The sequence below is a fragment of the Macrosteles quadrilineatus genome, unplaced genomic scaffold (assembly GCF_028750875.1).
Source record: "Macrosteles quadrilineatus isolate MER2022 unplaced genomic scaffold, UCM_ALF_1.0 Scaffold_1__1_contigs__length_201487025, whole genome shotgun sequence".
NCBI lineage: Eukaryota > Metazoa > Arthropoda > Insecta > Hemiptera > Cicadellidae > Macrosteles > Macrosteles quadrilineatus.
In genome coordinates, this window is record NW_026542594.1 from 2,581,872 (window position 1) to 2,598,223 (window position 16,352).

At 34.1% G+C, this 16,352-nt stretch overlaps 1 protein-coding gene across 1 annotated transcript; it reads left to right on the forward strand.

Annotated features, from left to right (window-relative positions):
- Window positions 1–7,618: 7,618 nt before the first annotated feature.
- LOC128982907 (tubulin alpha-8 chain-like) lies at window positions 7,619–16,010 on the forward strand. Its single transcript, XM_054401972.1, has 6 exons — window positions 7,619–7,753; window positions 10,596–10,851; window positions 11,362–11,663; window positions 12,368–12,538; window positions 14,807–15,163; window positions 15,654–16,010. Exons 1-6 carry the CDS (start codon window positions 7,742–7,744, stop codon window positions 15,945–15,947), a joined length of 1,392 nt encoding a protein of 463 aa, XP_054257947.1. The 5' UTR covers window positions 7,619–7,741; the 3' UTR covers window positions 15,948–16,010.
- The last annotated feature ends 342 nt before the right edge of the window (window positions 16,011–16,352 follow it).

Consider the following 16,352-nt stretch of genomic DNA (forward strand, 5'->3'; position numbering starts at 1 on the left):
TTTTATTAATCTTTTTAGGCCTGAAGATGGATCTACAAATCAAAACTAGTTCCCACTACAGTAAACAAGGATTACTAAGTCAATGTATTGAAACATGTCGTTGTATTTGTCCTTTAACTCCATCCCTTCAATTATTAAGTCATTGAGCACTACGTCGGTGGGGCAGAGGACGTTCATATTACGCAATTGGAAACTAAGCACTGCCAACGGCCAACTATCTGCATGATAGAAAGCAACTTCGTGGTCCCCATTGTAAACTTTACCACTCATCGAGATTCCGACCGTGTCTTAGTATTAAGCAACAAACCAACACTCAAAACATCCGCTTCCGATCTTATGTCCGGCATGTTTGTATGACATTAGCGGATCTACTAACAGGATATCTATATTATTAAAATAATTTGTTGGATTTTTCTATTCAGAATATCGACCTCTAAATATTTATTTTCATAGGCATATTGGGTGGGTACCTATAAATGTAAAGCTCTTATCCTCTAGCTCTGCGGGTTTGGATGATATCCCGTGAAAGCCCTTCGTCCTATAGGCTTTTTAGATTTCAGAGTTTGTGCTGAATTCAGTTGTCAATCATTTCGAACATTTTCGAGTTTAGGCCTACCTACGTATGTTTTACGTCAAAAAAATGTCCATTATACAATTTTTAGCAAATGTCTCTATAATAGGGAAGTAGCTATTACTATCTTAGGTGGCACGATAAGACCTGGGCCCGGGACGGATTTACTTTTTCATTTTGATGTCTCCAAAGGCCAAAAACGCCAACTGTTCAAAATGTTATATACTGTATATAGATTTATACATGTGTCCGTGAACGCGATTCATTTGGTGATTTTTGTCCGATTTTGATACAATTTAGTTTGAAGGTGTAAGGCGTGATAAAATTGAATTAGTTTGCGAACCAGCATGATCGGACCATGGGAACGGGATTTTATGGGGTAATAATTAGTTTTTCTGATTTTTGACCATCGAAACACAACATTTTCCAATTTCTCTCTACACCATAATAAAGAGCTTAAAATAAATAATTTAGTAAGGTAAACGCACCAGTAGCTGACAGTATAAGAAACTATACGCACTTAATAATCCGTGGTTTTGAATAAATAGGAACTAAAGAGATATTACGGATTTTATGTGACTCTAAATTTCGTGTTGTTTTTAAATTTGTCATACAAAAAGGGTTTTTTAAATATATTTTATAACATTTTTAAACTTAATTCAACCTTTGTACGTGTTCCAGTGGCTAACAGTGAAAAAAGTGCTTGTACCAGTAGCTGACAGTCAGTTGTCCCAGTAGCTGACACTGGAACTATAAATGTACTAGCTGCTAAACCTTAGGGTTTTATAATTTATAAGACGAATAAAATCTAACTTAATAATTAAATTATAAAATCATGTAAAATGTTATTAAGAAAATTTATTTTACATATTTTAAAATAAAAAATATTTACATTAAAATATATATATATATATATATATATTAAAAAAATATAAATTTTTTTAAAGATAATTTGGCTTATTAATTAAAAGATTAAAATCATTTTATAAAAATGTGAGATCAGATAAATTATAAATAGCATGCAAATTTCAATGGGTAAAAGCAATTTAATATTGTGCAAGTAGCAAATATCCCCTGTCAGCTAGTGGAACTTGTATGGCTTTTGTGTACCAAAGCCTGACAGTGATATCATTTTAAATCCAAAAACCCTAACACCCCAATTTTATCATGAAATTGTCAACAAAGATATAATTGATAAAAATAATGAGCCTAATCATTAATACTATTTAAGAAATTTAGCGAAATGACAAAAACCCAAACTTACCTTCTTAACAATTTCATTAAGGGAATCGACTAAATGTGATGTGTACAGACAGGGTCGCTTTCAAACCACCACCATTCAGCGAGTATGGGCTAAATTTCACTGATTTGTTTGTAAACAAATCAAGAATAAACATATGTTCTTCTAACAATGCAATCATGTGTAAATATTTTTAAGAGACCACATTATAATGTAAAGAAACTCAAACTGTCAGCTTCTGGAGCACTGTCAGCTACTGGTGCATTTACCTTATACCTATTAAAGAGTATTTGTCCGGTTATTGGTTAAGGAATATTTCCATGTTAATCTTATGGAGAATATTGTAAAATTTAGTTTGCTTGTTTATGGATATATTTTTGATTAAACTTGGCACATTTATTTTTTTTATTCTAAGCTATTAATATTTTACTACAAAACACACTTTATTAGCCTCCCTGTAGCAGCAAACCTAGGTACTCGTTAAACCTAATGTTATTTAATGTAATTTAAAATAAATCAGGTAAATGGAAATTCGATTAGTCTACAAATTTGCTGTGACGGGGGTATTTATAGTCATGCGTTGAGCTCGTCAGCAGGGGTTCATTGTACATGAAAATAAGTCACTAAAGGTAGACCAACATCATAAGTTTAGTCAACAATTGTTGAAATATAAAATAATGGTAATTGATATTTTACAATTCGATCTTTGATCTTGTGAAAAACATCAATATATTGTTTTGTATTCTCTAAGTAACAATGTAACTTAAAACACTCTGGGTCGGAGCCCTTTTGACGGATCTGCATATTTAATGGTGAAGCATTGAAACGTTGCTGAATGCGTTGGGGGTGTGCTGTATATTGGGGTTTAATATATTTGGACTTATCCAAAAGTAATATAGTTTTCTGTGCTGCATTCTGTGGTAACGGTGTGCCATTATTTCAAATCCTGACTAATACAGAATGTTGTGATTATTCAAAACTACAAAGCAGATATGGTGAAAGTAAACATCTGTTTTTAAATGATATTTATTTGTAGACATTGTAGTTCCAAATGTCTGACATTGGGCCGCCTAAAACCCTCCCCATTGGCTTTAACGGATCTGTATCAAACTTCACTCAAACCATCCTTCTTTGAATAATGAAAATGCCTGAAAGTTTCATTACAATCTGTCCAGCGGTACAAACTAGATTTTCACGCTGATACTGTATATTCAAACGAAAACTCTCCCCCATACATTTTTTATAGACGTTTCGTACTATGAAGATTTTTTAAGATCATTTTTCTTATATCTCCAGTTCTTATCCACGCTTGCAGTTCAGTATAACCTTTAAATATTCTGTGATGTAAGGGCTTTCATTTGAGCTATTGATCATTCAAATCGAACGAATTAGAGACAGGCTCCGATCCCCAAAACAATATTAAATTTAACTTTTTAGAAATCTGTTTTATTAAAAGATTTATACCTTGACTTGTTAATACGTCACCAAGTTCTTTGTGGTCTCAAATTACTCATTTAATGTTTGGCGTTTATTTGATTAATCATTCAATAAAATCTGAAAAATTTAAAATGAGTTGTGTGCCTTCAATTAACATAAAATTATTTTTATTTTGAAATTTGTCTTTAGTTAAATACATATATCCCCAATTATAAATAACTCCAAAAACTCTTTATAGTCTTAAATAATTCGTCAAATTATTGACTTTTATTTTGGATAAAGATTACTTATTGATTGTTATTTATAATTGGTTCATACTATGTCTTAAACCAAAGACAAATTTCTTAACAAAAATAATTTAATGTTAAATGAAGGTTCATGACTCACTTTAGATTTGTCAGATTTTATATAGTGATTAATAAAATTAAAGCCAAACATTTACTAAGTAATTCAAAATCAGAAAGAACTTGGTGACGTATTAACAACTCGAGATATAAATCTTTTAATAAAAAAGATTTCTAAAAAGTTAAATTTAACATTGTTTTGGGAATTGTAGCTCGTCGCTTACCCATTCGATTTGAATGATCAATGGGTGAAATGAAAGCCCTTACATCCCAGAATATTTAAAGGTTATACTGAACTGCAAGCGTTGATAAGAACTGGACATATAAGAAAAAATGTCTTTAAAAATCTTCAAAGTACGAAACGTCCATAAGAAATGTATGGGGGAGAGTTTTCAATTTAATATATCTTCAAAACGTAAACCGTTTCTACGAAACACTACTCCTCCGTTAATAATGGACGGATTTTTACAAACGATATGTCAAAATTAAGTATCTTTTGTTTAGACGCCCCCTTTTGCCAATTCCTGTAATAAAAGTCCTCGGGCTTTGCCCCACAGGCCATCAAAATCCCAATGCATTTCTTACGAAGAAAAGATTTTATTTACTTACACAGACGAATAATTTGTATTAATTACAGCTGTTCATAGTAAAAACATGATACACACAAGAGCGTTCGTTTTCAGAGTGAGTTCGTTTTTAGTTTCGATAACTGGAGTGGAGTGATTGATTCCATTATCTTTGAGTTGACTCTTTTAAGTCATCGGAAATTATGACTGTTATCATAGATAAAACATACTCCCTTAGTGTTGGTTAGTCTATGATGTTATTCATTTTTAAATAACGCCTGTAATACTTTGCAATTGCTCGAATTCGAGCAACAGGTGCACTAGTATAGATAGATAGATGAATTTATCTGCAGAGGCAAGTGATGTTTTTGAACCTAAGCTTATTTTTAAAACACAAAGAATAATAAACGGTATCATCTGACACATACTTCTCCTATTCGCTTGTCAACAAACTTGATCATCATCACACCTTTTTTTACAGCAATGAGGTTGCACTATTTTGTGCAAACTTTAAAATAAATGTTGAATTATAAGGACCAGAACACAGTAATTTCAATGAAAACCGAATTTGTTCAAAAATCATATTTTCTATTTTAATATATTTTTATTTATTCAGATTTTTATGGGTTTTTTATGGGAAAATAACATAAGTTACAATAACTTTTGAACCACACTTCTTACAGGAATGACAGTTGTACAGTTTTGTCCAGAATTTAAAGTACTATAACATACCAAATTTCTATCAAAACAGTTTTTGAACAAATTTTCTCTGTTATTTTATGGGTTTTTATGGAGAAAACTGTTTTATCAAACTCATTTTTACAAAAACAATACTTTCTCCATATAATATGAATAGGGGGTTTTAAAAGCAAGGGTAAGAGTAATAATAAAAAGATATGTTTATAATTGTTGTGAATTAAATGATTTAATGGAAGAGCACAGCACGTACCTATATTTAGAGTTTTTTAAACCAAGCAAAATTAGGACCACAGTAAGTCCTGATATTCAAATCTCCCAAATGTGAAACAGCATCATTATTACGATGCTACCTCACTTGGGATGGTTATTAGTACGTGAAATACTTTATTTCTAGATACATAAGATCTTAACACTAGATACAAGATGCCTTATACTAGATGTTAACACTAGATACATACTAACACATATTTTCTAATTCATACAGTTGTTCCTGTCTGTCCTAACTTGTCTTTAATTAGTTCACAGTGTTGTTGCAGAACTTTATAGTTTCTTCCTCTTGAAGTTTCATATCAGTTATCCTCCATAGTTCCGTTCGTCTCCCACATTTCATCATGTTCCTCCAACATTTTCCCATAGCAGATTCTTTGGAACTTGAGCAGATTTTGGAACAGGAGGAAAAATGTTATCTTTTGTTCATTTACTGAGTCGATCAGTGATAGAATTAAATAAGTGATTTCTATGGAAACATATATTTACTGTCAACATGCCACAGGAATTATTATTTTGCTGTTCAAGAAGCGTAGACAGACATTTTCACTGTGGATTGGATGGACTGATATATATTCAATTTCTGTTTAAAGTTGAAGACAAATTTGGAATGAAAACAAGCATATTTAAAGTGAGCCTCCAACTGCACTGCTGATGGATCTTATACGCCAAACTTATAATCAAGCAAGCAGAAAGAGCCACTTGTTGTATCTCCAGATTTTTGTTAAGATAGCAGGCTTGCATGAAAGGGTAAAGGTCCACTCCTGCTGAAGAATGATAAAATGTATTTCTTTTACACCAAGACATGTCTCTTTCCAAGTCAACCCTTAATTGAAAATGCTTTCTAAAGCAGTGAAATATCCTGTCTACAACCTTTGAACCTGAAGATATCTCTCTTCCAAACTAGTGTTTCAAGGGAACCCTGATAAATTTTGGGAAATGGTTCCTTATGTCAAAACTAGAAAAAAAATTTCCTACAAGCATAGTTTCTAAACTCACAATTTTTTTATTTATATGTAAAAATAGGTATTTTGGGTTTTCAGTGTATCTGTTGAACATTTTGACCTCTAGATTGAAAATTGACCGGGATGATAACACTAGTATTGCTAGATAAAATATTAAATTTCAAAGAGATTTCATTACTAGTTTGAGCAAGCATGTTGGGTATGACTGAGAAAAATCAGATGAAAAATCTAATATTTACAATGAAATGAAGATCCAATTTTTTTTAGTTTTTGATAGCTCTTAATATTGTAACTGCATTCAAGCTTTTGGCTTGTAACTTTACAAAAAGTTGTAGAATTTAATGGAGAACAAGGAGATATGTATTTATGTGTACCCAAAGAGAAGTAATGTGTACCTTTTATGGACATTAATTTTGTCAAAATCTGAAATATTGTAAAGTATAAAAAAATTATTAAATTAACTTAAATAAAAAAATGTAGGCCCTATATTTAGCTTATTTTTAAACATATAAAAGTTGCTATATTGGTTCTCCCAGTTGAGGAGCGTTGTATAATAGCTTAACATTTTCTTCTTTTCTGTTTTCAATGGTAGAAAACAAGCATACTACCCTTCCTATATTGACCTTTTGGGGAAAAAATCAAACGATGGCTCGTATATTTCTGTATGACACTCGGCATATTTCTGTCGACATTCGTATAAACTGTATGACTGAGCATAAAATTGAATGCAACTATGATCTCCATATCTTGAAAGCCATGCCAAGCTAATTTCAGTACTAAAGACCACTTGTTGCAAATATATGACACAAATAAGCTGTAAAATAACAAACTTAAGCATAATTTCTGCCAATTTGAAACATGTGCTAACTAGATGTGACATAGAAGCAATGACAATAGCAATGAAGCAATGAACGGGACATTAAAAGGGGTTAAAGTTTCAATAAGAGGGATCATCTGAGGAAGGACATTCTCTACAATCTTCAGAAAAATACTAGTTACTTCAAGAACATGTTATTTGGACCATGGGAAAGAGCATAGACACAAACAAGTATTCCAGATTCTGAAATACTCATCGCACTATCCAGCATAGGCACCCACAGGATTACCTTAGGGGAAAGGGACAAACCAGTCTTTGGAGTAATAGGTGGATAGGTTGGAGTAATAGTAATGCCATGTCCCCCACAGACAAAGATTTAAAACATGCTTAGAACAAATCAAAGCACACCTTTAAAAAAGCTTAAACATTCTTTGAAACTGTTAGGTACTTATTTAGAATATACCCTTGTTTTGATAGACACTTATAGAAAATCGAAATGAAGAGTGAATTAAATTAGTGTTTTTTTCAGGTAGGTAATATATTTTTACTAACTGAAACTATCATATAATGGGTAATTACTAATTAGAGTACACAGGTTTGATCGATGCAATAAGAGTTATGTAATCATGTGCTCTTAAACTTTCTTTTAGACCAGTTAAATACACAAAAAGAAAAACACCTGTTGCAATGTAAACAAACACTCATTGTTATACCAATTTAAACATTTCAGTTACTTTTCACTTTTTTTAAATTTTTGTTATCAAAATTTTTTGTTAACTAAATTATAAGTACTATTATCAATTAATTATAGTCTTCAATCTCTCTTTGCACGAAAATGGAATATAATGTAAGTATTTAAACAATTTACATAAATCTTTAAATAGTCACAAGTGAGACTATTAATGTGTGACTATCAGGGACGTAACTAGGCTATTCAGCACCCGGGCAAACACCTATTTTGGCGCCCCCCCTCGATTGGACTGAAACTAATTCCTTACAAATCTTCTTAAAAAAGATTGGCGCCAACCTAGTGACTCATCGACGACAGACAGACAACACAGTATGCTCATCCTCATACTCGCTCCGTACAAGTTCATACGGACCGTTGACATGATTTGTAAACAGTATAGTAACAGTCAGATAGCATACATCATTTCACTTTTTACTTTCTTAGACTAATATAAAAATAAAAAAATATATTGCAACACAAGACGAATTAAAAATGTTTTCAACAATTTTTTTTGAAAAATCTGTGCCTGTGTTGGCCCCCAACAACTGGCGCCTGGGGCTCATGCCCCGCGTGCCCCCCCCCCCTAGTTACGTCCCTGGTGACTATGTGTATTATTTTGTGTGACTATGCCCCATCCATGTAAGTTTAGACATCTAAATCATAGCCCTGCAAAAACTAAATTTAAAATTGTTCAACAATTAAAAACAAATTTCCTGTCATATTGCTACTACTTAACAGAGAGTCAACATATCTCAGGAAGAGATTATCCAGTTGATTATTTATTATTCTAAAATTTTTTACGATATCTGCATGCATATAGTATCGTAAACCTTGGTTACTGTAGTAGTGGCTACTAGCTACTAGTTTCCGCTCTTTATCAGAACCATCACAAGCTCTAAGTACAAGGTGTCAGTAGTCACTTCATTTGAAGTTTGTCAACAGAGTTAAATAAATAACATACACAGGAGATACAGTAAAATAAAATGGATACTTAAAAAAACACAAAATAAACAAAGGTTATAGACAAAAGCAAATAAGACGACTGAAGTAAAGTCTAGTAGACCTGATGATGGTTCTGATAAGGAGCCACAACTCCTGTACAGCTACCAAGGAAAAATGCGGATATCGTAAACCATTTTAAATATACAGTTATCCGGAGGCTGAACAGTTAAAACTTTTATTTCTTTAGTTTTACAGTCTTGAAAACAGACATAATCTTCTGAACGCCACAGGCCATTATTTTGTCCATCTAGAGTAACACGATCAAACCCTCACTTTTTCTATATATTTGCAAGCATAGGCATAGGCACCCCAACAAAAATCACCGTCTCTCTACAAAAACGTTAACAAGGAGGTACCTACCGTACTTATTTAATTCAACAATCTTCATGACGATTTTGAACTAGTTTAAACAAAACAATTTGCACAGTTTATACAGGTGTGACCATGAAAAGAAACACATTTTTAGTAGGCCTACTTAAATAATTTATGCGCGGCAATATTGTTGTCTACAGCAAAACTATGATTGAAATTAAAACTGTAGGTACACTATAATCCAGGCACCAAAATTTTGGCGGTTTGAGGGTAAGAGATTCCATCCCCTCGACCCACTTCACCATAACTATGAAATAACAGCCGAAAGCTGGATCAGCTTATATAAACATTAAGCTAAAAAAAGTGGTGGGGATACACAGGAAATCTTCCCCTTAAACCGCCTAAACTTTGTGAATGGACTCTATAGCAACATTCTATACTTTTATTAGTTGAATTTGCGTTTCTAGCTTAAAAACCCGGGGTGCGTAAGTTGAATCTGACATGGGCTAAGCACCTTGAGTTTGAGTTTTAAAATATCACTGTTTGGGCTTTGGGTTTACCAGTATTGTTATTGCGGCAGACTTTTAGGTCTCGATCAATGACAATACGGTCTTATAAGTTTTGTCTCCCAGGCAGGAGACGATGAAGATCAAGAGTTTTATCATATTTCTATCAGGTTGAGAGTGCAGCTTGATGGTGGAGGTTCATTTAAAATAAACGGTGATTGTGACAGGTGAATTGTTTGTGAGTTAATTGCACCCATCTGACATTTTGCAACTTTTTATTTACTGTATCTTTCTGTATGTAGCCTATCCAACAAGAAAACTAATTTTATAGCTTTTTGCACTTTTGTGTTCATAAGATCATACGATGAGGCCGATGAGGGGCAAATACAGTAAGTAATAGGCACAATTTAAACGGTCTTTTAGCCTGCTTATCCTATCCTTTGTCTCCTTTATTCTCAGGCAATATGTGAAAGTAGGTAAGGCTCCATAATGATGAATGATCACGATAAAGATTCAACACCTTCTCAAATACAAGAGATTCCCATATGAGGAAAAAGAGTTAGATTTGAACAATCAGTTCCCTTTAGAGGTGGACAGACATCCAGGAAAAATGTGTCTACGGAGGCATTGCCTTATTATGGTCCCCTCTTTTTAATGATAATGTAATCAGGCAACCTACAATGATGATTTTCTAGGTACTGTATAACAGGGTGATTCTACAAATGTTATACTAGGGATGTCTGTTGTCACAATCATAGCAAAGAGTAAGAATTTAGTTTTTATAAATACAACTATACTGTAGTGTTATATTTATGTACCATAGTGTATTATATATTTAGTGTACCTACCTAATCCATGAAACAATGTAAAATCTGATAGATTAGTGATATTAGTAAACGCAAGCGCTTTATATATTGGAATCCTCCTTGTACAATACATCATCCCATAACATAATCTGAAAGTAGAAACACTGATCCTTGTGTATCATATAGTCTTGATCAACCATTGTTTAAGTCAAAGAATTCTTAATTGTATTTATTATAATTTGGCCTGCACTACAGTACACTGATATAATTAAGTTTCCACTCCCCTGTACCATCTAATAATAGACTACATTTAATTTATATGTATTTTTCTAGCGAGCTGGAAGTTGTGACAGGAGGGAATGTATCTCCATCCACATTGGTCAGGCTGGAGTCCAGATTGCCAATCCCTGCTGGGAGCTCTACTGCATGGAACATGGTATTGACAAGGATGGTAAACCTACACTGAAAAATGACAAGGTCTCCGGTGACATAACCTGTAGATCTGGCTGTGATGCATTTTTCTCCATCACAGAGAATCACAGATATGTCCCTCGAGCTATCCTTGCTGATCTGGAGCCAACTGTCATAGGTGAATTGGTGAATACTTGATAAACTGAGTTGATGAGGGTAACACATAAACTACATACGGTACCTACCATGTACAAGGTTTGTGTTTTTCCATTTAAAACGATTGTAGGTAACCCTGATGGCGATCACCATATATATCAGAATCACAAATATTTAACTATAACAGTATTTCAATGAAACATTTTTTAAATATCAATATCTTAAATTCATTATGATTGTAGTACGGTAATTTATTTTATCCCTACAGTGCCTATCCAAAGTAGTTTGAACTTCTAGAATTCAAGCGGGTGAAACAATATACTGTATGTATGTGTTCTTTTACCTGAATCCTGAGTGCTGTGCTGCTCACTCCTCGCTTGTCTTGGATACTTTTGACGCACACAGGCCTTTGAAGCCTGTGCGGACGGGCAAGTGTGAAGTATATTTTTTTGTGAGCTTATTTTAACCAATACAAATTCACACTTACAGTGGCATCCCTGATGATTCAACTGATTTCTCCATTGAGTTACAGATGAGGTCCGCACAGGTCCGTACAAAGCACTGTACCATCCGGAGCAGTTACTCAGTGGCAAGGAGGATGCAGCTAGCAACTACGCTCGCTGCCACAACACCATCGGCCAACCCATGAGGGACGCCATCATGCATCGCATCAGCAAGATGACAGAGAGCTGTGACGGTCTACAGGGGTTCTTTGTTTACCACTCCTTAGGAGGAGGCACCGGCACTGGTCTGACTGCTCTACTACTCCAACAGCTAGCAGCTGAATACCCTAAGAAGAGCCGACTTGAGTTCTTGGTCTACCCCTCACCTAAGGTCAGGCTTGTAGAATGTGTTACCTATGAGGAGGTTTTTTAATCTTCAAAAAGTTAATATTCCTGTTCTTATGAATGGTTTTATTGCATAGGCCTATAGTTAGATAGAGTAGGATCTTGTACTGTGACATTTATTTATTTGTATATCAATACAACATTAAAAGCATAGTTCCCAATTACAGCGCGATATTAAGGCTTAAGTCCATGCAGTCTTAAATAATAAGTAAATTATTAATTGCTTACTCAATCTCAGATGCCATATTGGACCCAACAAGTCTGGTGAGGCCCTGTTTGTACTGAACTGTTTCGGGCCACTAGAAGAGGTGGTTTTATAATATAAAATATGAATAGACAGCGAGGCTACCACACTCTTGAGAGAAAGATTTTACCTCAATTGGTCATGTTTCTGCATAAGCCTGTGACATGTTTAGGTACAACTGGTATCTGGAAAAAATATGGATAAGCTAACCAATTTCCTCGTAAGTTTGAACCTGACTGAGGTTTTATCTTGTGAAGTTGTTTTAAGGTATTTAACAAATACATGCAAAAAGGGGTAACTCCTTATTCCTGAATTGACAGTATAAGGGTAAGTATATGTTTCAAATAACACGTATATTTATTTACTTTCTGTAAATTTAATAACTTGTACATTGCTGATCAAGAATTAATTTAAATAATTATAAGCTAATAATGCACCTTGTGTAGGTCAGCAGTTCAATAGTGGAGCCTTACAACAGTGTCCTCATGACACACGAGTGCATGGACTATGCTGATTGCTCCTTCATAGTGGACAATGAGGCTCTCTACGACATATGTACAGAGAAGTTGGACATCGAGAGACCATCGTTTTCCAACCTCAACCGCATCATCGGTCAGGTCAGAATGGATAATAATAACCAGTCAACAATAAAATTTGACTTTTGTCTCTTTTAATCCCTCTCACTAATGAACTTTCCGGTCTAGTTGGTTAAAATAATTATTAAAAGTACTTATAGTTTCTTCATATTTTGTAAAATGTTGAAAAAGTCACCATGTTCTTGGAAGTGAATAACTAAACCACAGCACCAAAACACCATACAGTAGTGCATATAGTTTAAACAACGCATAGATGAACTAAGGTGAAGTTTAGTTTTCTAATTATTTTTCCCAACAATAAAAGACGGCTTGGGATATAATCTTTCTTGCTAGGTTTGTTAACAATATCAGATTTCCTCAGTAAAGCAAATTCAGGGCCTTTTTTGGAAAGATAAAATGTATGTTGATTTACAAGTGTCCACTCCCAGACAGCACACTTTCTCCTCAGGACATCCCACGGATATTGCGACAGGATATGCAAGATATCCCATAGTAGTCCTTTGGTCAACCTGGGATATCCCAGGATATCCGCAGGAATGCGTAATGTCCCCGCCCGGGGATGTCCTACGGATAAGCTCGCAGCATATCCGTGGGACATCCGAGGTCATCCCAGGGTAGTCTTCAGGACATTCTCAGGACATATGGGACTACTATGGGATGTCCCTGGGATAAAGTGTGGTCTGGGCCTGAACATAAAAAACACAAAATAATATAGATTTAGTATGAAAAGCTTAATTATCAGTTGAGTAAATTGATTAAATAGTTAATAAACACAAATTTTGAAGAAAAAAAACGATAAAAAGTTTTTGGCCCAGACGGGTCTTGAACCTGGTACCTTCGCATCATGAGCCTCTTACTAGTAGCTTAGTAGTAACTTAGTACCTTACCTCCTGAGCTATCCGCGCTTGGTGATCATGAGTGTTTTCAAGTGGTGAACGAGTAGCCGACAACTGCAATGGTCGCAATAATTAAAATATTTTTGATACTACAGTATATAATATGATTCTGTTAATCTGTTTGGGCCTCAAGTAGTTGAATTGTTTTTCTGGTAGTTGGAGAGGATACTGGTATTTGAATATAGATTATTTATTTACCATTAGATTAGCACTGTTTTAATTGATTGTTATGATTAAAATTAGTTTTAGATTATTTTATTAATTTTATGTTAGAATTAAATACACATTTCACACAACTATGATAGAATTCTAGTTTTCCTGAACTCAGTGGTAGTATATGTCAGTAAAGTAAAGTCAGCACTTGCTAGCCACAGTATTAACAAGACATATTTTCAATCTGGGAAACCTTAAACTTTTAAAACAAATTATAAAACCTCAACATCTTAATGCGTGGGAATCTTATTTTATAGAAAAAACAGACCAAAATTAATTTGTTAAATAATGAAGACGGCCCAATTATAAACTCGGAATTACTGAAAATAATTACATCAAGAACAACACTGTAATATATCCAAAATTCAAAAGATTAAATTTCTAATATTATTTTTTATTTTTCCAATATCCTTTAAATCATCTGTTTTAACTTTTTTTTAAGTTAATTTATTAAGTAAATATTTTTTGTACTAGTGTAAACACAGCCTGAAGATGGAAACCTAGTTTCTGAAAGCCAATAAGTCAATAGGTCAATAAGTGAATAAAACAAATTATTATATATTGGCCTTGTTGAACATTTAAATTTAGATATACATTTCATCAGTGGTTATTTTCTTCAGTTTGTTACCGGGACATTACGGGACATTACAGGATATCCAGTGGATTTTGTACATGTTCCGGGATGTCATGGGACATTCTGGGATATCCTATGGCATTCGTACATATCCCGGGACTTTACAGGATATCCTGAGGTTAACTTACAAATCCCGGGACATTACGGTATATTGTAGGATATCCTGTGGATTTCGTACTCATCCCGGGATTTTGCGGGATATCCTGAGGCTAGCGTACATATCCCGAGACATTCTCAGGACATATGGGACTACTATGGGATGTCCCTGATGGGATAAAGTGTGCTGTCTGGGACTATACCCATCTGGGACTATAGCCTCAGTGATAAACTCTGTGATATTAGTTTAAGACCAATTATATAACTTAAATTGCAATTTTCTTTTTTCGTAGACTTCAAAGTACACTTTGTAACTTACTTCTTAATTTGACAACTGCTCTGCATGAAAAATGTTTGACTCTTCCAATACATTTGTAATATGTCTACTGGAAATAAACATGTCTTATGTCTTATGTCTTATGTCTTATATAGTTTTCATTCTGGTTCCAGGCGATATCTGCTGTAACGGCTTCAATGAGGTTTAACGGAGCCTTGAACGTGGACATGAACGAGTTCCAAACCAACCTTGTACCATACCCTAGGATCCACTTTCCTCTCATCGCCTACGCACCGCTCAGCTCCAAGAACCGATCGTCCCATGAGAATTTCTCAGTCAGTGACATAACCACATCCTGCTTTGACACCTCCAATCAGCTGGTAAAGTGTGATCCAAGAAAGGGCAAATACATGGCGTGCTGTATGCTCTTTAGAGGGGATGTGGCCCCCAAGGATGTCAACTCTTCTATTGCGATGTTGAAAAATAAAAAGACCATCAGCTTTGTAGACTGGTGTCCAACTGGATTCAAGGTTTGTTTTTGTTTCTTTTGAATACAGTATGCAATTAACTGTTGATTTGGGTTAACACTCTTTTTGTACAAAGTTACCGAAATACCAATGGATGATACCAGATGAGAAACACTAACAAATTGGCTATTACTGCTTCCATTTTGCTGAAAAATCTCTATGATCAATACCGGTATGTGATTTGATGGTTTGGTTAAAGTTTGCCTTGCAATTGCCATCCCATGCATTATCAAGAGGGTATAATAAGCCCCAGTTCTTAGAGAGAAATATAATACCTATCTTATATTTAAAAAAATATATATACTAATATATCTTAAATAAACAAAGGGTTATTTAAGAACAGTTTGATGTCAACAGTTTGGTTAAAACTCTGCATTGTTGAGTTTTAGGGGGTAAAATCAAATCACATAAATATATCTATAGCATCTTGTTGGTCTACTGGAAATGGTTATTATTTTACATGTTTTATCACATTCCTGTTTGTGTTGATAAGGTTGGGATAACTTATCAAACCCCTTTGATGCCCGTAAATAGTGACTTATCACTTACCAAGAGAGCTGTGTGTATGTTGTCTAACACCACAGCCATTGCTGAGGCTTGGAGGAAGCTGGACAAGAAGTTTGATTTGATGTGGGCGAAAAAAGCATTTGTACATTGGTACACTAGCGAAGGCATGGGAGACGAGGAGTTCATAGAAGCTAGAGATGATCTCGCAGTTTTGGAGTCTGACTATCTAGAAGTAAATAAAAGTTTGGATGACTGTGATTACAATAACAATGAACATTGAAATCTATATCCAAGGGAGAACTATTTTTGTATCCACAAAGTTAAAATAAAATATATAAAGTTATGTTGTCGACTTAAAATGATTTGCTGCTAAAAAACTTGTCATTATCCTTTTCATCTCTTGGTTCTTTGTACTTCTACAATGTTTTTAAGCAATTAAAATGTTAATCTTGGTTTTAAATTTTTGGTCGAAAGAGAACATGGCAAAATCAGCCTCGGTAAAACATAGATACAGTAGAGTCTTGCAAACCCGGCGTAATGTGGACTGGAAGGGTGCCGAGTTTGTGAAATGCCAGGTTATTGGGAACTAGGGTTAAAAATAAGAACAATAGAATTTTTAAGCTTTTTAACCCGCTTTTTTATTTATATTTATATTACAAGTCAGTATTAAGTCGTCAGATATAGT

What these genes read in the sequence shown, in the direction of transcription:
- LOC128982907 (XM_054401972.1), top strand. An exon ending in TCTGGAGCCAACTGTCATAG is followed by an intron (nt 10,852 to 11,361) that starts GTGAATTGGTGA and finishes ATTGAGTTACAG; the next exon opens with ATGAGGTCCGCACAGGTCCG. An exon ending in TGGTCTACCCCTCACCTAAG is followed by an intron (nt 11,664 to 12,367) that starts GTCAGGCTTGTA and finishes CACCTTGTGTAG; the next exon opens with GTCAGCAGTTCAATAGTGGA.